The following is a 25,275-nucleotide window of genomic DNA, read 5'->3' on the forward strand; positions in this document are numbered from 1 at the left end:
TGCTTATTTACCATGGGAGGGTCCAGAGGATATACCTTTGCCATGATAGTGAGAAATAAATTTGTGATGGGGTTCCTGGCATCCTTGAAGACCTTCTCTGCAAGCTACACCTAAGTGGGGGAATTGTAGTTACTAAGGTGAGAAATCTAAATACAGTGAAAGTAATTAGAGTTCAGGGTGACAGGGGTCAAGTGGTGAAACTCAATCACCAAAGACAAGGTGGTCATGTTTGTCATGATGGCAAGAAGTCAAAGCAGCAGTCAGAATTGTCTGCTTCCTACAGACCTATGGCACTGGCTAGTTGATCATGGTGTTCCTGGAACTGAAATAGAGGGGAAGCCTCATAGATTCTTGCTTGATCTGTATAAACAAAATGTTCTAGGTCAAGTGGACAAAAGTCTAAGTGTCCTAATTAGCATTTGGTAAATCATGGTTGTAACTGGGGCCTATAGACCTTACGACACATGGTCCCTGCTTACCTCAAGATTGTTGTGCTTGAGGCTCTCTCTGCCTAAAAGTTTCTTCCTCTTACTCTTCACATAGTTACCTCCATCACTGTTTCTAGATCTCTGCTCACCTGTCACTCCTTAGAGTTCTCCCTTATCAATTAATCTAAATAGCTACCACCCACCACCTCACTCCCCTCCTGCCACTGGACTGTTTTCCTTCACAGCACAGTGACACAAGCATTAGACTAGACCTTCCCTTTTTTGTTGTTTTTTGTAGTCTCCCCCAGTAAACGTTTAGCTCCCTGAAGGCAGACTCTCTCTTTGTTTATCTGTGATTCCCCTAATCACTTTCCCCAAAATACTACCATGTCTAAAAAATAGTATGCATAATAATTGATTATCTACTAATAATTATCTATTGGATGAGTGAGTGAATAAATGAATGAATGAAGTATATAAGTACTCATCAATAATGCTTTAAATGGTTCCTGTATCAATGTTAAAATCAAAATAAATTCTTTTTTTTTAAATGCAGAAATAATTTACATTTCTCCATTTATGTGACATCTTGATTATTTACAGTTTATCATAGATTTTATAAAAAGAGAATGTTTATTCTCTTACTAATATGAATTCAATTTTGTGATTTTGGTGTTCAATAACTTGAGGAGTAGAGGATTCTTCAGACCATCTCATTTTCTTAGATGGAAAGCTGTGGCCTCTCCCGTTACGGAGCACAGACTCCGGACGCGCAGGCTCAGCGGCCATGGCTCACGGGCCTAGCTGCTCTGCGGCACGTGGGATCTTCCCGGACCGGGGCAGGAACCCGTGTCCCCTGCATCGGCAGGCAGACCTACCGTAGAGAGAATGTGTGGATTGAGAGCAAATGGCACTGGGCAGTGTCTTCCTCTGAATGCCCACAGCAGGGAAACTGAGAGAAATCCAGTCATAAACAAATAATACTGCTTGGTTTGTCCTATAACTTAGTATTTCTAATATCATGGTATTCAGGTAACTTAAAAAATACTTAAACTACATGTCTAGGTAAAATTTTCCAATAAGTTATTTTATCAATACCAAAATTAAATGAAGTTAAGTAAAATTAAATGTATCAAATTGAATAATCATTTTGATATGTCTAAAGGAAGGAAAAATCATATTTTTTCAATAAAACAAAAATAAGATATATATTACATGTGACCAAATTTATAAGTATTTCTATGTGTAACTTTAACATTTTATTTTGATCAATTGATTAGAAAATGGGAAACTTTTGTATCAGGAATTAGTTAATTTTCATTTTATAAACATCCTGTAATTTCTGGGGCTGAATCAGATAATGCAATTTATTGATTGTTGGCCTTATTTTTATAGTTAAGTGGCTTGAAATGGAGACTTTCTCAAACTATTTTCATGAAGTTTAGCTTATTTTCTCAAAATGTCATTCATTTTACAAGTAAAGTGCGTTTAAACTCAGTGGTGTGTTATTTGGCATTGTCCACAGTTTGACCTCTTAATACTGATACTTTTGGTCTCTTATAACTTTTAAAATTTGAGCTACTCAAGCAAACGAAGTAGCCTGCTGTGAATCCCTGCTATTCTTTTTAGACAATTCTGAGCTTATACAATTAGGTCTTAGGTATACTATGATATTTAGTAACTGCCTACAAGTGACAGAATGAAGAAAAATCAGTAAAATGGGGCTTCCCTGGTGTCGCAGTTGTTGAGAGTCCGCCTGCCGATGCAGGGGACACGGGTTCGTGCCCCGGTCTGGGAGGATCCCACATGCCGCGGAGCGGCTGGGCCCGTGAGCCATGGCCGCTGAGCCTGCGCGTCCGGAGCCTGTGCTCCGCAACGGGAGAAGCCACAACATTGAGAGCCCGAAATCAGTAAAATGATAAGAACTTTCTCTAAGAAGTGATGTAAAACTGAATTTTAAAATATAAATTATTTTAGAAAAGCTGAGAATATGTCATATAAATATATAAATTTTGCTTTGTTATTTTTGCTTTAGAATAAAAAGGCATATACTCAGTGATGCATAGATTAATAGGATATTTTATCCTAAATCTATTCCTAAGTAATATCTAAAATTTGTAACTATTATTTACAATTTAAAACAATAAATTCTAATAAATGTGCTGTATCTTTTTTCTTACTTACAAATTTGTTACAATTGTCGGTGTTGAAATTATAGTGCTCTATCCATCTATACAAGAGCTAGCTATGGAGTCAACACTTGACACAAATGGATACGTTGCTTTTGAACAATTTTATGACTTTTGTAACCTGTTGAAATATCAAATACAACTGGTAATTATATATCCCATTGGGGGCGGGGGAATAGTAAAATGCATTTATTCAGATACTCAATGAGACAAAAGACGGAAAATGTAAGTGCTCTTCCTGCTATTACCATGTCAATCAGAAATATATGGAGAAAACAGCCACAAATTAAGTGAAAATCCAGATGCCAGAAGCATAAAGCATTTTACTTGGCCTCCGCATAGTGAAGTTTAAAGTATACACATTGACATAAATAAGCTTAAGATATATATTATTGTTTTCAGTGAAAGAATGCTACCTTTTATCATGAAAAAATTTTAAAATACCCAAGAAAATGGAGATAATCACTACTTCTCATCGACGCTAAGTATGCAGAGCAATATGCCTCATTACTAGAGCCTGCAAACTCACCCAGGAAGCAAGTATCAAACTGTGTTAAATACAGTAACTGCATGACACTCATTTCACTGCTGTGTACAGATAGATCCATACACACCATCTGCTTACATTTAAACACATATAAAGGTAACATAAATGTTTTCTATCAAAAATCTAACTTATTTAATAAAGGTGATTGTTTTAATAATGAATATGTTTTCTTTATTCCCTTCAACAATATCGCAATCTAGTCAATTCCACCAGTCTGTGAAGAAAATCATTCCTGACATGAGTACATTCAGCTTGTGAAGACAGTCTTGAAATTGTTACTTTTGAACATAAATATTTCTCTTTTTATATAATCGATAGCATATTTTCTATAATAATGACTAATTTGCTATTAACTGCACCAAAAATGTAAAGCAAATAAAAATTGTTTCCAGAAAAAATAATGAATAAGTATTCCTTGGGAAAATTCAAATTTTACATTTAAAATTTATACTTTTAAATGTGATACTGACCCCCCAGGGCAGTTGCATGTAGACTCATTGATACATTCTTCACATAAACTTCCATTTTGACTTGGTGGTTTGTCCCAGTACTTGGTTTTAACTGCTCATTTTTCAGGTTACGTAACAAAAACCCAAAGAATACAAAGTTGGTATATGCCGATAAGGCAGAAGTATTTAAATACACAAACACTAAGTTTTGTCATCTTAATGATTTTGTGTATTACTGGACATGGTTTATTATAAAATGCATGGTTTCAAAATAACTCATGTCTGTTAATATATTACACTTTCAAGTACCCAAAGTGATACTGACCTTTCTTTCTCTTCTATTCTCAAAAACTTAAAAATTAAATTGTAATATATATTACAATTTTCCTTGTCTTTGCCTATGTAAAAGTATAACCTCAGCACTATTTGTTAATCTATTTTATTTTTCTGTCAAAAGTCAATAGATGTTGTACTTCTTGTTCTTTTTGGCATTGAACTTTGAAGAGAACAAGTCTTATTCTATAGTAATCTTTATTTTTATTTTTTTAAAAATATTTTAAGCTCAAGATAGTGAATTAAATACATTAATATTGGTCTCACAATTTCAAATTATAATTTTAAATGTCTTATACAACTTAAAAATTGACTTATATATATTTTAACTTCTATTATAATTCTTTAGCATTTGTTTTGGTTTTATTTAGTAATCCATGTTAGCAGTTTGTTGACTCTCCTTTTTAATAACCTCTCATTTTTACTATTGCCTTTATGTTTAGTAAAACTCTTCCATATTTATTCTTCACATCACAATTTTGACTTTTATACTCATTCTACTAATTGCTTCTAATGGAGATTTTATTTCTTCTCCTGTATTAATCTTTAGCTGTATTATTCTCATATGTTATTCAGATGACTATTCTTACTTTGCTCTCAGTCTTCATAACTTTTTTCATAGTGTACTGTATATTCTTTTTTTAAGAGAAAAAAACAATTGTGTCAAACTAGCTTCTTTAATTTCTAGCAGATCTTGTACAAAAGTATACTTTCCTACTGCAATATTATGAAGTTTTCTTCCTCTATGTTGCAAAATTTTATGGGCCTCATATTGACATTTATGTGAATTAATATAAGAAAAATCCTAAACAATCTTAATAGTTGCCTACAAAATAGTAGGTTAATTCTGTTTTTTATCTTCTTGCAATTTCCTTGGCCACTATTGGAACTTACCTGAAGGTTTTTACCTGATAGACAATAATACAATGTTTTGTGCCCATTTAGTGCACCGATACTTCAAGAAGAATGGAGACATACCTGGAGTCATTGATATTCTCTGCTCTCAAATAATACACAGCATGTTTCCTATGTGGATGTGAGCTCTGTCTGTGCCTCAGGCAAAGTTCATATTGTGGGCTGTGCCTCATGCAGCCATACACTTCATGAAGGATAATGACTGATAGATAAAATGCATGTTCTCAAAGAGAAACTGAGCCAAATTTCATGTTTTTCAATCTGTTAAAAACAGCTTATGGAAATCCTGGCTTCTGCCGTTTCATTTTCAGTAATATGCTCTGTTTTCTCTTACATTAATGAAGATACTATACTTCCCTTGGAATTGATTTAAAAAGCCAGCAGCTCTCTATTAAGTAGACTTCAATAGGGAATAACATATTGAAAACTAAATTTTTATCATGTGTGCTCATAACTCTATTAAAATTGATAAAGTTAGAGACTCTTATAATTAGCATCATCAATGATGTAAGAGCCCATCTATGCTTCTTTGAAGATACCTAGACTTACAAATATAGCTAGCTTTAATTATGCCAATATAACTTCATTCATCATTCATATTCAGTGTAGAAATAAGAAAGCCATAACTACTCAGTAGTTTTACATGTATAATTAATCTGTGACCTTATTTTATTTGATACCTTGTGCCAAGCTAAATAAATATATAAGAGAAGAACAAACCTGACTTCATACTGGATCTATTCCTTTGGCTCTAACCTTTGTGCTCTCTTGCCTCTGCTTAGTTATGCTGGCTCCGAACCTTTGTAAAAGAATGTTGCCTTTAGCCTAAAATATAAAGTAGCCCATTCTCAAGGCTCTGTGTCCCAGGATTGATTTTTTTTAATTAAAAATATATATATTTATTTATTTTTAAAAATTTATTTTACTTACTTATTTTTGGCTGCTTTGGGTCTTTGTGCCAGGATTGATTTTTAAAGGTATAACATTTTCAATTCATATACAGATAAAAAATTTCAGAACAGAGAATAACGTTTGTCTGGTTGGAGGTTTACAGGAACATCATTACCAGACCTACATGGACAGCTGAAAGAACAAAGGATTATCACATCCCCTGGTGGGTGGGAGGTCTGGCTGGCATCAAGAAGTTGGCAACAACCAGCCACACTCCCTCCCTTTTTAGTATAAAAGAAGCCTGAATTCTAACTCGGGGAAGATTCTAATTCTAATTCTAATTGAATTCTAATTCTAACTTTGGGACACTAATCCACCATCTTCTAAGTCTGCTGGCTTTCTGAATAGTCTCTATTCTTTGCCCCAAACAACTCATCTCTCAATTTATTGGCTTGGTGTGCAGTGAGCAGTACAAGTGTGGACTCAGTAACAAGTACATTTATGGAAGCATAAATAGATAGGTTGGTAGGTGGATGGATGAATGATAAATAGATAATACATTATTTTGTTAGAGCACATTTAAAAATGCCTAACAGGGCTTCCCTGGTGGTGCAGTGGTTAAGAATCCACCCGCTAATGCGGGGGACATGGGTTCGAGTCCTGATCCAGGAAGATCCCACATGCCATGGAGCAACTAAGCCCGTGCGCCACAACTACTGAGCCTATGCTCTACAGCCTGCAAGCCACAACTACTGAAGCCCGCCTGCATTGAGCCTAAGCTCAGCAACAAGAGAAGCCACCACAATGAGAAGCCTGTGTAACTGCAATGAAGAGTAGTCCCCTCTCGCCACAACTAGAGAAAGCCTGTGCGCAGCAATGAAGACCCAATGCAGCCAAAATTAAATAAATAAATATATTTATTTTTAAAAATGCCTAATATTGACAGATGGTTTATGAAGCAATAAATGTGGATTATTCTGTAGTTTATCATAATATATTTTAATAATTCACCTTTCTTTGTGTAGCATTCATACTGGAGGTGTTCTATTCCTAATTAAATGAAAATGCAGTGAAATATTATTTTGAAAAGCAGGTTAAACTTTTATTTTCTCTTTCTTTAAAATGTGTGTACTCACTGTCAGCATTTGATGTTTTCTGGGTGTGTCTTAGGTCTGGGCAAATTGGAATAACTTCTCTATGCCATATCTTCTGATGTGACACAGAAGATATGTCAACCTTTATTTTTCTGTTTAAAGATCTCACTAACATTAATGTACTCCCTTGAAAGAAAAGTATTTCAAAATAATTTTTGAAACTCAACATTCCTATAAAAACACTAAAACTAATGGTTGTTTGAAAAGTTATTATAGACCTTCAGGTCTATAAATATAAATAAATATAAAATATACATTATTTTATATTTGATAAATATAAAATATATATTAAATTTAAAACAACAAAAGGACAAATTGGAAGATTGGATATACTGTCTGTGTCATTTTCTAATAAATTATTTTTGGCCTGAATCTCTGAAATATGACCCTGCAATCATTTCATTGTTATTTTTACTGAATAGTTGTCCATCTTTTAAAATAGAATTTAAATTAAAAAACATCAGTTTCTTATTCATGAGACCAGCTCAGGATTACCTTTAAATTGTAGTCAAATAACAGAATATAGAGAAGTCACATCATTTTCCAAGGAATACAAAAACAAAATATTTTTTCCTCTGTTAAATTTCTGGCTGCTGTTTTATAATACTTCTTAGATTTAGTCAGCATTTCTGAAGCTTGTGCAGATTAGAAATCTCTTAAGAACTGCCCTGACAGCAAGAAAAGCCCTGTTATCTTCTATTCATAAAAATGATTATTTTGGAGAGGCACTTTCCTTCAGTAGCTTTGGAAGCTTGTTTATATAATGTAACAACAGAATACGATTTTCAGAGAAATTAGAAAACTACAAAAATATAAAGAAATTATGCAGTATCTACCCATATGGAAATTAATAAATAAAAGGAAATTCCCTAAATACACATATTCAGAATATTACTGGATAATCAAGTTGGATATGAGTGCAGAAGTAACTTGGTACCTGATGGAAAGATAATGTAATTTGAGAACTACATCATTTAATGTATAATGATATGCAGAAAAAAAAAAGAAATAAACAGGAACAAAAACTCCCCAGATATGGCTGGAACTTACAGATTATTTATCAATATTTTGGATGGTGACCAAATTGTCATCACTGGCTGCTTTGGCTTCTATCCACCCTGAGGCTGCCTGGATAAAAACAAATGCTTCCTGGGATAGCAAAGTAACCAGGTAGTGAAATCGAAATTCTGAGCCACCTCAAATATTCTTCCTCACCACTTCCTCACTATGCCTGTTGATATTATAAGCACAGAAAATATCAAGTTAGAAAGTATCAAAGTATTATAAACACAGAAATATCATTTTTCTAACTGTAACAATGTCATTTTGATACCTAAATCTGTATAAAAATATACATGTTTATCTCAACCTCTGTTCTCATTTACTCTCATTTGGTGTTTGCTCAGTTGCTAAATAATGGAAATTATTGTACTCTAGTCATGTATCACACTTTCATATTAACAATGAGGACCTGTGGATTATCTCAATCTCTGCCAATTATAGACTTCTTGCTGTCACTTGCTGTTTCTTATTTATGGGTACCTTGCCTTTCACAGGGCCTTTTAAATCTCGGTTTCACCCCATTCATCCTTCGGGGCTCAGCTCAGATAATATGTTCTCTAATCTCACAGGCAAAATTATTGACTACCCCCCAAGACAGAGTCTTCACTGAATTAAAAAAAAAAGTTTCTATTTATTTTAAATTAAAAATTAGGACTCAGAAACCCATGGAAATATACATATATTTTCAAATTTTTAAAATTAATTTTTATTGGAGTATAGTTGCTTTACAATGTTGTGTTAGTTTCTACTGAACAGCGAAATGAATCAGCTATACATGTACATATATACTCTCTTTTTTGGATTTCCTTCAATATTGATAAAAAACTATGTTATCGATGTACTTAAGATTCATTGAAATGAAAACAAACAAACAAAAATCTTACCTAACAAGTACTAATAATTCTTTCTTTCAAAGAACTAAAAGTGCTTTGAATGAAGAGAAAAGAAAAATACCAAAAATAAATTATCAATAACATGTTACCTATTTATGTTGGGTAGTTTCATATTGAAATTGGGAAACAGTTTTAAATTCTTTGTGATCTTGGGCTTTTTGATATTTAAATAGGGTCTGTAGTTTTGTGTTATATTTGTTTGTTTGGATGGCTGCTGCTTTGTTAACTGGTTTGTTGCTGGTTTTTAAATTCACTGGGAAAATGAAAGGTAATGAAATTAAATAAAGCCTGGAAGAGTTAAAAGAGTCTTATATTCTAGTAATATTACCGCATCCTGTTAATGTGCTGGATTTCTCTTGGAAAGCTCAAGATCCCTTCAATATTTCATAACAGTAATGTGAGCAAGTAGACAAAGGGAAATAGAATGCCAACCTATATAATGGAAAAATTGAAAAATACGTAAGGTGCTATATAGAGATTACTGTCTCTGATTGAAACAGGACCAAAAACTATTTTTCCTTCAGCTACTTTGGCCCAGAGTGGGTGATGTTCATGCTTATATTTTTATGCCATTTTCTTTCGAATACTCCACGGTATACAAAAGAAGTCAACATAAATGGTATATATATATCAATACAAATATCTCATGTGTAAGATGAATATATTGGGTCATTTCTCTTGGGAAGTTAATTTGCATTGCATCTGATGAAAAGCTGTTCATCCTCCTTATTACAAGACGGTTATTTTAAAACACTTTGATATAAATGTTTGACCTTTGAGAATCAAGTTCTTTTGGAGGAAATCCCAGATGTGCATACAATTAGAAGCAATGTTGAATATCTAGTGTTGCCAGGTCACTAATTAAATTCCTGAACATAACTTTTTTCTTCCTGAAATACAACATTTAGTAAATTATTTTATAATTATGCAAACATTGTTTGCATAATCTATACATTGTTTTGTATAGATTTTGCATTTTAATGAGTTAGGGAAAATCACAATTTAAAATGAAATCAGAACTTGAAAGAAAATTCTGGCGCTAAAGAGCTGTCATCCAGTCATAATAACACAGGCTACTTTCACTGAGGCTGCAATTCCTTTGTCATTTTAAAAGTCACATATTTTCTGTTTAATTATGCTTTTTTTGTCTTTTTTGGAAGAAGTTTCAATATAAATCCGCAAAGGACAGATAAGAATCTTCCAGAGTGAAGAATATCTGTCTTTTTTCCATAGCATTTTCTTTATTATTACCTCTCAAATATGTTTCTATTGCTCTTATTTGGTTAGATCAGGCTTCAGGAAACAAAAGTCCAAGGATCAATGTAAGCATAACTATTATTCTCCTATTATTAATAGGACTAAATATGTATTAATTGCTAAATGAGAATAAATTGTTATGGGAGAATAATTATCTTAAAATATTTGAAGTTTTGGATTTGTTAAATATTTTGACCCATCCCCATTTTTTCTGCTTTTTAGAACATAATCAGTATACAGAAGCCTCAAACTTAAAATATGATAGAATTCTATAAGTAGAGACCTGGAGTGAATGGCTCAAATTGTGGCATAAATTGTGTGAATCATTTGATATCTCAGCTGTCTGAGCCTTTTTCTTAATTCTCTGTGACACGATATGTTTTATAAAATAAAAAATAGGAATATAGGAACTGATAAACAGGAGTCAAAGATATTATAGGGTTAGCAATATCATAGGAAGGATAGATAAATAGACTTACAGATGATAGATACATACATATACATATATGTGTTTGTGTATATATATATATATATATATATATATGCTCAATATAGCAATATAGCCATACAGAGACATACATCTTTAAATACATTACTGTAAAGATATTTAACTTGTAGTTACAGTTCCTTCTTTCATTTAACTCATTTGCTTATCCCTTACCATAAAACATCTTTTAAATATAAAGGTGAACTAAAAATACATTCAGACAAATAGAAAATGGAGAATTCATCCCAGAAGAAAAGCTGAAAATGATATTCTAAATAGTAATTATCATATGTTTGGTAAAAAGGAATCTGTTGGAAGCTTGGAGATATAGGAAAGTAATAAAATAAATAAAATGGCACAATGTGGATAAGTATAGATAAGTATTGAGTGTGTAAAATTATAATAATAATGTCTTGAATAGTTTTAAATATATGCAGAACAACATATACAAAATATGTAGATATCTAGAGAAGGTTAGATATGGTTCAAATATTTAAGGTCTGTGTATGGTCTGGAATGTGGTACAAGTACTGATTTTTATTAAAATATGGTAAGGTAATTAAAAATTTATAACCCATAAGGTAAGCGTGTAAAGAGTAGTGAAGGTGTGTGTAAATATAAATTAATATGGGGAAATGGAATGACAAAGTATGTAAACCCATTTATATTTACGTGTAAGTTTACATCTATGAAGAAATATAGGAGAATCATTCCATCAAAGACACACGGGAGTCCGAATTACAAACTGAAACATTTTTGTTCTTGAATACTACTTCCAAATATTTGGATTTATTACATCTGAAATGGCGCCTAAAAATCCTTTTCTGAAAAACTCCTAGGATTAGTCTTATCCCAAACCTAAATCACAGAAAAAGAAATTTTAAAGAATATTCACAGACAATATACATTATGTCTAAATATCCAAGTATTATTCTTATAAGAACTGTGATATGCTAAGCCAATGATAACAGATAAGTCATATGAATCCAACACTCCTTACTTTTGTCCTGAATACATGGACTACTAACAAACTACAACACTGTTTCTGCTTGACTGTAGGGATTTTTCTTAGCTCCTTTCCCTTCAGACCCCCAGTAGCTACTTGTAATCCCCTACAGTTGGGAAAATTGTAAAAAGATGATTTAACTTCTCTATATACTTCCAAATAAAAGAAAAAATATACCAAATAGCAATTATCGATGACCCTGTTCTGTGTTAATGATGCAGTGACTGGAAATTAATAACCAAACAATAAACAAAATTGCCAAGTAACTCAGAAAGTATAACTTAAAATGCCATATTGACTGATGGATGAAATTGGAAATCAAACCTTAAATAACAGTCTACTTAGAAAACACTGCAAAAAAATTGCATATCAAATTTCTAGAGTACAAGCAAACAATACCCCGAGTAAAATCTCTGGCCTCCAATTTTGCATTACCAAATAACAAAGAAAATTTGATAATTTGTAAATTACCTAAAGGTTAACAAAGAAATAAAAAGTAAAGAAAGTGAAGAGCAAGACATTGGAAAGTTTAGTACAGCTAGAGAAAGGAATTCTATAATTAAATGTACATAGTATTAAATTAAAAAAACAGAAAAAACTTGACAATTGTTAAATATATGAATAATTTCCTTGAAAATAAAAATAATTGTATAAACTCTATTTTAATTAGAAAGAAAACACACATACATATAAAAATCAGAATAAAATTAAGAAATAAACATTAATTCAGATAAAATTATTATTTAAATGCCAGTGATTTTAATAATTATCTCAAGTCATGTAAATTAGTAATTTGACTCAGTAAAGCCCTAGAAAGTGTAAGAAGTTTAGAGAATAACTAACCTTTCTAAGAGTAATAAGCAGAAATATTTATTTTGTTGATTGGTTGGTAAACCCTAAGGAACTTTTTCATCCTTTCAAACCAGTTTATTTTAAATATTTCAGAGTACAAAGTAAGAAGAGTTTTCCACGTCTTTGCGTAAAATAAGCACAAAACTGTAACACTGAAAACAAATTTTCTAGAAACACACATAAACTTTTAGGGGGTGATGGTGGTAATGGGACAAAAATGACTGGTTCATGGTAGATGAAGCACAAAGCAAAAGAGTAATCATGATCATGAAATGTCCTTCGGAAGTAAAGCACAAGCAACTGACAAAAGTTTTTAACTAAATATTTTAAAAATAAATAAATATAAACACACATAAAAGTCCATTAGGGTATGTCTATACAAAAGTATTTAAAAATTATAGAAGTAAATAAAAGCAAATGTTACTCTATCAAATGGCTATTGTGCCATATTATTACTTCCCCCTTTATTTCTATTTAAAATGTTTTAAATTGGAAATGGAAAGATTCCACCTTGTTTATTATCTACTTAATATCAAGCCAACACCATGTGGCATGGAGACACAAAGTCTCATGAAATTCAGGAACAAGAAGATGACCACTTTTACCACTAGCATTGTACTTGATCCTAGAAATTTGACCAAACAGTACTATAAAACCAATTAAGTAAATTTTTAAAATCTACCCTTATTCGCAGATAATACTATTATCTCCCTGGAAAGAGATAAGTGAAACTGTCTTTATAAGAACTGTGATTAAGTAAAGACACATGTCCCAGAAGAAAAAAATAATAATAATGAAAAGCCTGTAAAAAGTATTCCAAATATAATTTCAAATTTTAAATACTCAAAATTTTTTATTACTCCACGAAATCAAAATCAAAATCAGATACAACTTTGTGTTTCAGATTGGAAAAACAATCAGATGGGTATGGAATGTTTTTATTCCCAGCTGGGAAGTAAGTCATATGAATTATTTTTAGTATATACCAATGGTAAGTACTATATAATGTGTGGTTTAACTATATGAAGAATGTGTATATAATATATATTGAATGATCATATAATGGATAACTGTAATATTCAGTCTTGAAATATAAAATAATAGATTGCTCATTGATAGTGTGTATACACATACATATGTATATATACATATATACACAAATAATTAAAATACCAAATTACATTTTCTCTTAGTAGTGGTATTAGAAGAGTTGTTTCATTCTGTATTCTATTTTATGTATAATTGCTGATTAACATTGTATTTTCACTGAATTCTTAAAGATACCCTATGTGATAAAAACAGATGAATATATGTATATGTTTTTTCTAAGTCAGATACAACTATTTCAACAGCACTAGCACATTTTATGCTATCTTATTTTTACTAAAAACATGTTTGAAATGTGAAATGTGAAGTAATGGGAGAAACTTTATAGCAAGCTTACCAGAATTTGTGCACTCAAATATATTTTCATCCTTAAAAAGCTAATCTGGATGGCCATACGTTTATTCCAATGATATCATCATTTCCGTTTTTAGAACTTATCTTTTTAAATTTCCGCCAAAAGCTTCAGCATATTACTTTAAATATTGAATAGGGAAAATATTTTTTTCATTTTAAGATGGAAGTCCAAATAACTTCTAGAGTTGGGTCTGCTTAATAAAATGGGATATTATACTGCATGACAATTTTTTCATTATTTTATTTAAAGTTAGGTGTGATTTAAAAGTGACAGTTATGTTTTCTTCCTGTATTGTCTCCATATTGATTTTTATAAGGCAATTATAATAAATAAGTTTTGAAATTATTATGAACATCACTTCAATGTAAGACCAAGCATAAAATCTCAAATAACATAAATTTTAATGCTTAATCTCTGATATTTTTGTATCAAAACCTGCCTTTTTACTATGTAGCCCCGGTGAAATTTGTCCTCTATGATTTTGCAAAGAATATAGTATGGTTGTGATTTTATGTTTTTATTTTTTAGTCTTATTAATGTGAGGGCATTAAACTAACCTCAAAAATACTGAAACAAAATTTTGCTTTTAAATTAGGAAAAATTTGGCACTCAGTTTGCTTAGGCAGCCAAACAGTAGGTTGAAGGGTGTACTGAAGCTGTTTAGGCACTATTATTGGGAGGTTATGGTTGCCTATTTTCTCTTCAGACCTTTGACATATACATTATATTCTTAGTGGTGCAGCCTGGCCTTAGCATCTTTATTTGCATGAGCCAGAGCTGTGTAGTCAGTGGTGTAATTGCCCAAAGAAGCAATCCTATTATTCCAAGGGAAGATATTTTTACTTTGCCAAATGAGAAAGCAAGCTACAACTGATCATTAGACACATTTGAGATATGTTAAATAAATGTATTAACCACCTTATCCACTAGACAATTTGATTTCAAGAAATACTTGCCTGTAAATCCTGGGAAACATTTGCCAAAGAAATAGCCATATAAATGTGTACCTGTTGCTCCATTTTTGCAGGGCGCAGATTTACAATCTTCAGTTTCTATTTCACAGATGTGTCTTTCACATCTTTGCAGAGAGCTACAACTGCAGGTGTGCAAATGGGTCAGGCAGAGGCCTTGCACTGATGTGCTCTGGTTTCCTAAGCAGTCATCAACATTGAGTATACGGACTCTAAACATGTGACCAAGAAAACAGCTGCATCTGAAAAGCAAAAAACCCAATTAGTCATATAATTTAACATGTTTAAATGATTATCGCATATTTACTTAAATCCACAGGATGAGGACATATTAAAGAAGGTTGTGTGTTGTACTTTTAAAATATTCTTGTAGGAAGTGTCCATTCTTGGCAAAATTTAATTTTGGTTATCGTGCAGAATGATGCTTGAAAAGAACTTTGGCAACAAACAGATCTAGACTCAAATACGGGTCCTGCCACTTAACTGCTATGTGACCTGCTGAGGTGAAATGACGGTGCGTGTGTGTCAGGATTTTTGCGAAAATGCGCTGGAAATTTCTCTAGTGTGAATGCCTGAAAATTATGACAATTTTTGATAGTAGTATAAGTGCCTGACATTACGATTACCAAGGCCTTCATTTCAAAGACATTCATCTGAAATAAACACACTGCCAGCTACACAAGTACATAAAAAACCAAGCCAAGCCCCCAACCCCATGAAATTTCCCATTTTAGAAAGCCCTGTTTGACCTTGATAAATAACCTTTTGTGGGGACCCTGCTTTTCCCTTCTTGCTCTTTAATTCCCACGTTCATGTTTTAAATTCACTAATAGGATGAACACTGAAACCACTAGGCATCCCACCCTGGACCCCAGTAAAAGCAGAACCCCAGGTCTTCTGTGTCTCTTTACCTGAGCTGTGACTTTGCTGTGTGGCCCAGGAGTGCCATCTACCCTCCTCCACAAACTATGGTAATAAAACTTGTTTGTCAAAGTTCTCTGATGGTTATTGCTGAGGTGCATCTTACAATCATGATAAGAACCACAAGGGCCAGTCTGGTGGCCACATGGGTTCCAGTTGGGGAAATGTCTGTGAGGGCTGCCACAGGTAGTGCAGGCCAGGTGAGGGCCCCGGGCATTCCTGGACAATGGCATCACTATTGATAGGCTGATCCAGCATAAAACAAGTTTGAAATATTTCATCTCATGCCTAAAACTAATGGGATTTTAATTAATACTAGGTTCTATTGATAGTATTCATTCATAAGTATATGTTTGCATTGTCTATGTGATTGGCATTGACCTAAATGAGGTAATGCTGATGTGAACAAATTTCTGGCTTTATCTCAAGGAAGGCACCCTCTGCTTACCCTAATATTTATAACTCTAATAGGTTTTATTGCAAATGCTTTAGTATCTCAGTTTTTTAGTTGCCTATAGTGTACATTCTCTGAAGGCAGGAAAAATAGCTGTCTTATTCCCTCTGAATTCTTATCACCAGTATATATGCTAGTATATGCCAGTTCCTAGCACAGAGAGAAGGACTCAAGAAACCTTGTTCAATGTGTAATGATTGAATAAATAAATGAGGTGCTGGAAAGACACTCAGAGTTTTCAGGGGGTGGGGAAGGTGATAAGTAGATTATTACAATATCTCTGAGGTTGGATTAAGTACAAATATTCTGGGAATTATTAAGAGAGGAAATTAACCTATCTTACATGATGGGATGATGAGGCAGGAGGAGAGTTGTTGTATAGTGTGTGTGTGTGTGTGTGTGTGTGCGTGTGTGTGTGTGTGTGTGTTTACTATTACACATAATGGATTATTCAAACTCAATTTTTCACTGAGTGCAATTATTCTTTAAAGATATAGATGAAGGGCTTCCCTGGTGGCGCAGTGGTTGAGAGTCCGCCTGCCAATGCAGGGTACACGGGTTCGTGCCCCGGTCTGGGGGGATCCCACGTGCCGCGGAGCGGCTGGGCCCGTGAGCCATGGCCGCTGAGCCTGCGCATCCAGAGCCTTTAAGAGCTATATTGGAATTTTTAAATATCTATCTATATTTCTTGAGTACATGAATGCAATTCATTGAGTCATTTTAAATTTTTTAAGTATAGATTTCAATGATGTTGAAAATCCTGATGAGACTTTAATAGCATGCACACAAAATTAATTCCTATGGTAATTTCAATTTAACCAATATTTTCTAGTAGTCTTTAATGTGGTTTTCTCTATTTCAAGATAATTGTGAAATATAGTCTGTGTTTCTTGTAAATTATTGAAAATATCTATAGGTTTAATGGTGAGAGCCAGATTAGCTATTAACAAAGGAGGAAGGTTTTTCTGAAGTTAGAGAGATAGTGGTTTTTAACTTGTATTTTCTTCATTTCATATACACACATCTTTTGAGTACTTCAATTATTTATTAAGTGTATTGAACAAATATTCTTGGGTCTTCTTTATATGCTAGGTATCACCTTAGGTAATGTGGATTATGAGATGCCATTTTAATGATTATAACTTATATAATATACCACATTTATTCCTTTGGATATTGCATATACGTACATATAAGTCATAAGAAAAAGAAAGCATAAGGCGAGAAAGATACCTAAAAAATGCTGAAAATTTTTGGTCTAATTTTTTTGATTTTCAAATATCCCTTGCCAACTATTCAAAGGACACTTAAAATAATCATATAAACATGATAATGAGTTGAGAAGAACAATGTCAAATCACTCTGTTATTATTAATGAAAATTAACCTACTGAACCTAAGTCATTACACTCATAAAAGTATATGATGGTAGGTGTTTGGGGCCATCAAGAGTGTCAAAATTCAGTTAGTTTAAACCTTTCTTCTTGTCATTGTAAAAAACTTGGCCATTTGATGCAGTTTGCCAAGGATCACTGAGATTGTTAATGGCAGGCCGTATAGTGAATGGTTTGATATATTCAATGCACCAGGCTTGGCTCTAATTTTTCTTCTCTAACTTATTTATAAATGATTTTCTCTTTTATATATAATTATAATAAATATATAAATTATATATATATAACTTTATAAATAATTTTTATTTATAAATAATTTTCTTATCTGTAAAATCATCAGTACTAGATCTACTTCATAGAGGAGGATGAAGTATATTAATTACTGGGCAGGTTACTCTGTCACCAGCTATATCAAATGTGCTTATGTTTACCTGAAATAAAGTTATAGAACACAATTACTCCCCTTTAATGACCTCTCACTTGCCACCCCCTATGACTCTGTAAAAAAAAAAAAAAAAAAAAAAAATTCTAGGTAAACTCTAAACTGTCACATGGCATATAAGTCTGTCTATATCATGCCTGGTTTAATCACATTTTATAGATTAATTATTAATAATGCTCATTCACTTTGAAAGGACAAAGGAACACATTAGTTGAAAGTCTGTATGTTGAAAGTATGGTCTCAGTATTAAATATTGTCATTTAATAGTTTTATTCACCATTTAGGTTTTTAATAGAAAAATAATCTAGAAATAGAAGACATTAAATATATTACTTTATGTATTACTCTGAGTCCTAAGATTATGGTCTATATGTCTTATATACAGCAGATGCTCCATTAATATTGTTTTACTATGTAATCATAAAACGTATCTTAAAATTGGGTGAGGCTCAAGAGAAAGGTCATCTTAAAAGTTCTGAATAAATAGCTTCAAAAAGTTCATAGTCTTAGAAGATAATTTGAAAAGCAATGCAAAAAAGGTTAGACATATAAAAAGCTATCTAGATATTATGGACTAAAATAAAAATATGGCCCGGGTAGCACAGAATCATCTAACATGCATAAAAACATTTTTATTATTTGACATATGAAAAAAGCATGAAAAGTCATAGAGCCTGAAGCTATAATATAGTCAAACTTTGACTGTATATGCTTAACACCATATTGGTTTGCTCCCAAAAGAGAAAGAAAAAAAAGAATTGTGTATACATTAGCTAAGTTTCAACCCACACTATAGTTGAAACTTAATTATACAAAAATGCTTCCTTTAATTAAGTTTATTATAATTAATTTTGGCATGCATATGGACAGTATAATAATATCTATTTTGGAATTGCTTAAATGAATTAAGTAATGACCTCTATATCATTTTACTATAAAGCTTAAGGAAACAAGGTGATATTTTCCAGTGGACAATAAAGAGTAAAAAATATATCAGTGCATGTAAATGCAATAGTCAAAAGGATCCAGCCACTAGAGAAAACGTGGTTTACTGCAGCGGTCCCCGACCTTTTTGGCACCAGGAACCAGTTTCGTGGAAGACAGTTTTTCCACGGACAGGGAGGTGGTGGTGGGGATGCTTCAGGCGGTAATGTGAGCAATGGTTCAGGCAGTAAAATGAGCAATGGGGAGCGATGGGGAGTGGCAGATGAAGCTCTGCCCACTCTCCTGCCACTCACCTCCTGCTGTGCAGTTAAGTTCCTGCCAGGAAACCCCTGGTTTAGTGCTACCATTTAGTGCTACCAAGACTAATAAAAACCAAAAATACGTGCATACATACATACACACAAACAATAAGCCACTTTTATATATAGACCAGTTTATTTTTCTTTTTCCAAAAGTAAAATGTAACACAAAAAACTTTTGCCTGGGAGGCAGCAAAGTTTGCATGTTAAACCAAAAATTAAAAATAAACAGAGAACAAGAAATTCATATCTTAATAAAAAGGTACTGATATCACGGTAGAAATTACAATAGTCTTAGAAATTAATAATCATAAGACTTCTTGGTTCAGAAATAATTTTTTAAACCACAGTAAAATGTATTTCTCTGGCAAATTCACATAAACATATATTTATACAAGCCTCCTTACTCTACAGACATAGGTCTTGAAGCTATATCTGCTTTTATCATGGACTTTTAGATTTTACACTTTGAAATAGGACTCTTGCTTATGACTGAAAAATAGTGTTTTTGGTTATACTTAGCATTACATGGACAATGTGAAACTCCTAAAATAGACTGTAGAGAAACAGGTTTAATTTAAGTTTCCAGAAAGAAAGCCATAAAATTCAGTGCTATAAAACAAACTACTTGTGTCTTTAGAAAGTGAAACTAATAGTTATTTTAGTAGTTTAAAAAGATATTTGCTTTCTAAATGAAATGAAATGACCATGAGATGTGTTCTGAGGAGAATATTAATTTACCTATGGATGGTGCATTATTTGATCTCATTTCCACAACATTTTGCACAATGTTTTCTAATTAGGGAGTGCTCAATAAATGTTTGATGAGTGTATGAATGAATTGATTTCATTTTATTATATGTCTGGTAGTAAGTAGGGATTGGTGACTTGTGCGTAAGCTTGAAGCTTCATACATGCGTTGGAGCCATGAACACTTCAGAGTCTTTCCTGGTTTTCTGAAATTATGATCCCATACTTAGCAAAAACTATCTGGAAGTCCTGAGGGACAAAACTTTAGTGGGATTTTTTTTTTGTCCCCATTAAGTTTTTCCAAATTCCCAGAAAGTATTTTTGAATATTTTAGGGCAAAAATGTGGTCAGGCTCAAACCTGTGTTAAATATTTCATTTATATTATACACTTTAAGTTGTACTATTATGAAGTATATATCAGTAGAAAAATATTTTTGCATGAATGATCAACCACTTGTTAACATTATTGTTGTTATTTTGTTGTTTTGCTAGTGTCATTCGTTTGAAAGAAATCCTTAATTTCTATTACAGTACTATAATTGTTTGGCTTTATAAGTTGTACCTTGTGAGTTTAGTTTTAGTTATTTTATTTTTAAAATTTTTTATTGGCATATAGTTGATTTATAATGTTGTGTTAGTTTCAGGTGTACAGCAAAGTGAGTCAGTTGTACATATACATATATCCACTCCTTTTTTTTTTTTTAGATTATTTTCCCATATAGGCCATTGCAGAGTATTGAGTAAGTTCTCTGTGCAATACAGCAGGTTTTATTAGTTATCTATTTATATATAATAGTGTGTGTATGTCAATCCCAATCTCCCAATTTACCCCTTCCCTACCATCCCCTCATAACCATAAGTTTGTTTTCTACATCCGTGACTCTACTTCTGTTTTGTAAATAAGTTCATTTGTACCCTTTTTTTAGATTCCACATATAAGTGATAGCATATGATATTTGTCTTTCTGTGTCTGATTTACTTCACTCAGTATGACAATCTCTAAGTCCATCCACGTTGCTGCAAATGACATTATTTTGTTCTTTTTAATGGCTGAGTAATATTTCACTGTATATATGTTCCACATCTTTATCCATTCCTCTTTTAATGGACATTTAGGTTGCTTTCATGTCCTGGTTATTGTAAATAGTGCTGAAATGAACACTGGGGTGCATGTATCTTTTTGAATTATGTTTTTTTCTAGATATATGCCTAGGAGTAAGAGTGCTGGGTAATATGGTAGTTTTATTTTTGTTTTTTAAGGAACTTCCATACTGTTCTCCATAGTGACTGTACCAATTTACATTCCCACCAACAGTGTAGGAGGGTTTCCTTTCCTCCACACCCTCTCCAGCATTTATTGTTTGCAGATTTTTTGATGATAGCCATTCTGATCAGTGTGAGGTGATACTTCATTGTATCAATAGTGTAATTTTAAAAGTTCTCCATTTCAAAATCATGGAGATATTTTTCTACATTTCTTTCAGTTACATCATATTTTTGTTTTTCCTTTTAACTTTAGGTCTCTGAACACATTCAGAATCTGATCCCAAATAAAGTATAAGGTTGCAATTCAGTTTTATCTATGATCTAATAGTAAGCCATTTCCCCATTACCCTCTACTAAAGAACGCTGTGTATTCTCATTAAATTATGGTAAATTTCTGTTACCATAAACAGAGCGAAACACAGAAAAAATGCATTTATATTACAGAATAAAGGATATTTTTTATAAAAAAAAGATCCTGAAAAATAATTGTTTTTTAAAACAAATATTTATTGATCTGTACTTGTGTCATTTGTGACTGACTTCTTTACCACAGCATGTTTTCAAGGTTCGTTCACGTTGTGGTATGTATTAGGAATTCATTACTTTTTATTGCTTGGTAATATTCCATTTCATGAATGTAATGCATTTTATTTTCCATTTATCATCACTTGATAAACATTTGGGCTGTATCAAATTTTTGACTATTATGAATAAAACTTTACAAACTTTAATGTAGAAGTTTTTGTATAGAAACATATTTTCATTTTTTTGAGTATCTACTAGTAATTGCTGGGTTTTATGGAAATCTATAACTCCCCTTTTCAAAGTACCTGCATGCACCATTTTATATACCAACAGCAGCATACGAGGGTTCCAATTTCTCCAAATCCTCACCAACACCAGTATTTTCTATTAATCTTTCTTTTTGATCATGTTATTGATAATAGAGGGTATAAAGTATTATCTGGTTTTTAATTTTCATTTCCATTATTTTGTCATTAAATAAGTTAGTTGTGTTTTGTCTCTCTCTTTTTTAATTTCTTATTAGTTTGAAGGAAGAAGTTCCATTGTATCTTCATTTTTCTTTTTATCATGAAGGGGTGTTGGATTCTGTCAAATGCCTTTTTCCTCTGCATCTATTGAAATTATCATATGTCTTCTTTTTCACCTTTATTAAATTGACATGACATATTACATTAATTGATTTTAGAAAGTTAAATCAACTTTGCACTTCTGTGATGAATCCCACGTGGTCATGGGGTATAATCTTTGTTATATGTTACTGGATCTGCTGCATACAATTGTGTTGAGGGTTTTTGTGTTCAGATTAATTAGACATACTGGTCTGTAGTTTTACTTTCTTGTGATGTCTTTGATTTTGTTATCAATGTAACACTGGCCTCATAGAATGAGTTGAGAAATGTTCCCTCGTTTATTTTTAGAACAGTTAATAATTTCTATTATATCTGCTTTACATGTTTCAAGTATTCCCCAGTGAAGCTATTTAGTCCTGGATATTTTTTAGTGTGAATCTTTTGTTTGTTCATTGAATTCATAATTCAAACTTTTCACTTAAAAAAAATCTATTTAGATTTTCTGTTTCTTCTGGAGTGAGTTTCAATAGTTTTTGTTTTTCTAGGAATGTCTCCATTTCTTCATAGTTACCTAGATTTTTGGATATACAACTGTTCATTATGTTTCCTTATAATCCTTTTCCTTTCTGTAATTTCAGAAATAATACTCTCTTTATCATTCCTAATTTTAGTAATTTGATTATTCTCTCTGTCTTAGTATAGATAAGGATTATTCATTTTGTTAATCATTTCAATGGATAGACGTTGGTTTTGTTGATATTCTCTCTTCTTTATCTATACTCTATTTAATTCATTTCACTCTACAGTTTATGATTTCCTTCCTTTCTACATTTTCCATCATGTTAAATTAGAAGTTTAGGATATTGATTGAGATTGTCCTTGATTTTTACAGCTATAATTTATATTCTAAGCACTGCATCACCTACATCACATGGGTTTTGACATGTTGTGTCTTCATTTTAATTAATCTCAATTGATTTTCTTCTATTTTGATTTATTTTTGATTAACTGACTTATATGAATTGTGTTAATGATCACATTTTTGTGAATTTATCAAATTGTTTTTGATTTCTAATCTCATTTCAGGGTGGTCAGAAAACATACTTATTAAAAATTTCACTATTTTAAAATATATTGCAGCTTGTATTAGTAAATAATCTATCTTGGAAAATGTTCCATGTGCATTTGAGCATAATGTTATTCTGCTGTTGTTGACTGGAGTGTTTATCTACTCATTCTACTTGATTTATAATGTCATTCCAATGTTCTGTAGACTTGACGTTCTCCTGCCAAGTGTTGTGTCCACCACTGAAAGTGCAGAAATGGAGTCTTCAGCTATTCTTGTTGAATTGGCTATTTCTCCCTTCAATTCAGTCAGTTTTTATTTCATGCATTTTGGGTCTCTGTTGTTAGGTGCATATGTTTATAATTGCTACATATTCTGATGGATTGACTCTTTTATCATTATAAAATGTTCCTTTTCTCTAATGAACATCTTTTCGAGTCTATTGTTTTGATATTAATATAGAAATTCCAACTTTCTATGGTTGTTGTTTGAACAATATATCTTTTCTCAACATTTTACTTTCAATCTGTTTGTATATTTAAATGTAGAGTATGTCTCCTATAGACAGTATACACTTGTATATATCTAGAAATTATCTTGTCTGAAAAATCTCTCCTTTTCATTGGATTTTTAATCCACTTGATTGTAATGTTATTATTGATATAGTTGGAATTATGTCTGCCATTTCCTTTTTTGTTTTGCAGACATTTTATGCCTTTTTTAAACCTCTATTCTTCTGATACCGCTTCCTTCTGTATTAAGAAAATATTTTTGAGGGAAAAATTTTAATACCTGTAATGCTATTTTACTGTACTGCTTTAGTTATTTTCTTAATAGTTGCTCTGCAGATTACCATATACATCTTAACATATCAGAACCTGTCACAGATTTAATTTCCCTCAGATACAAACTTAATTTTAATGTGATAAAATTATTTCCATATAAGCCTATTCTTTATCACCCTCATTTTTGTTCTATTGTTATTTATAATATATAATACACATTGCATAACATATAATAACTACATATGTTTGATGCATGAATACAATTTTAAACAAAAATAAATACTATTAAATATTATTAAATATTTCAATCATGGCTTATCAGTATAATTAAAATATTTTGATAAGTAGGTGATATTCTTTGTTGAAATGATGAATAAAATACCTGGATATATTAATTTCCTCTTCATAAATAACTTGTTGACACCTACTTCCTTCATAGTCAGTTGTGTTTTCCAGACACATTTTGCAAAACCATGTGGAAGTACATAGGCACCAATATCCCTTATCATCTTCTTTAATCAACCAACTACATCCATTTGCACATATCTATAAAAAATAAGAAATAAGAATTTTGTAATTGTCCATTATATACTAAAATATTACAATTATTTCTGTTTGAATTTCTTATTTTCCCTATGTATTAAATTCATGTGTTCTTTTAGCAAGGATAAAATATATTCACTTTTAATTTATATTAAAATTGTTCTCAACAGTCAAATTCATTTCATTCTCAAATTATAACAGTAATACATAAATTGTAAAAAGTTACATAGATCAATATCCACTATAAAGTTGTAGAAATTTTTTAAGCTTTTATTTATTCAAAATTTTATAGACATTGCTAAACTGTTAACTGTTATGGTAGAAATAACATTATATTGAGAACCATATCCATGGAAAACCTGTTTCCTTTATCACTAAATAGCTTTTTCTCCTTGAGTGAGGTATTTGGATCTGCCTTTG

General features: G+C 31.8%; 1 protein-coding gene across 1 annotated transcript in view; it reads right to left on the bottom strand.

Moving 5' to 3' along the window:
* The window catches only part of EYS (eyes shut homolog), a 1,661,361-nt gene that overhangs the window by 1,483,130 nt on the left and 152,956 nt on the right, over window positions 1-25,275 (bottom strand). The window contains exons 8-9 of the mRNA XM_060283543.1: window positions 24,695-24,858; window positions 14,878-15,138 (exon numbers count right to left, since the gene is read on the bottom strand). Coding sequence (XP_060139526.1) covers window positions 14,878-15,138; window positions 24,695-24,858 — 425 coding nt within the window. The remainder of the gene's footprint in view (window positions 1-14,877; window positions 15,139-24,694; window positions 24,859-25,275) is intronic.

Source organism: Globicephala melas, chromosome 14 (genome assembly GCF_963455315.2).
Source record: "Globicephala melas chromosome 14, mGloMel1.2, whole genome shotgun sequence".
Classification (NCBI taxonomy): domain Eukaryota; kingdom Metazoa; phylum Chordata; class Mammalia; order Artiodactyla; family Delphinidae; genus Globicephala; species Globicephala melas.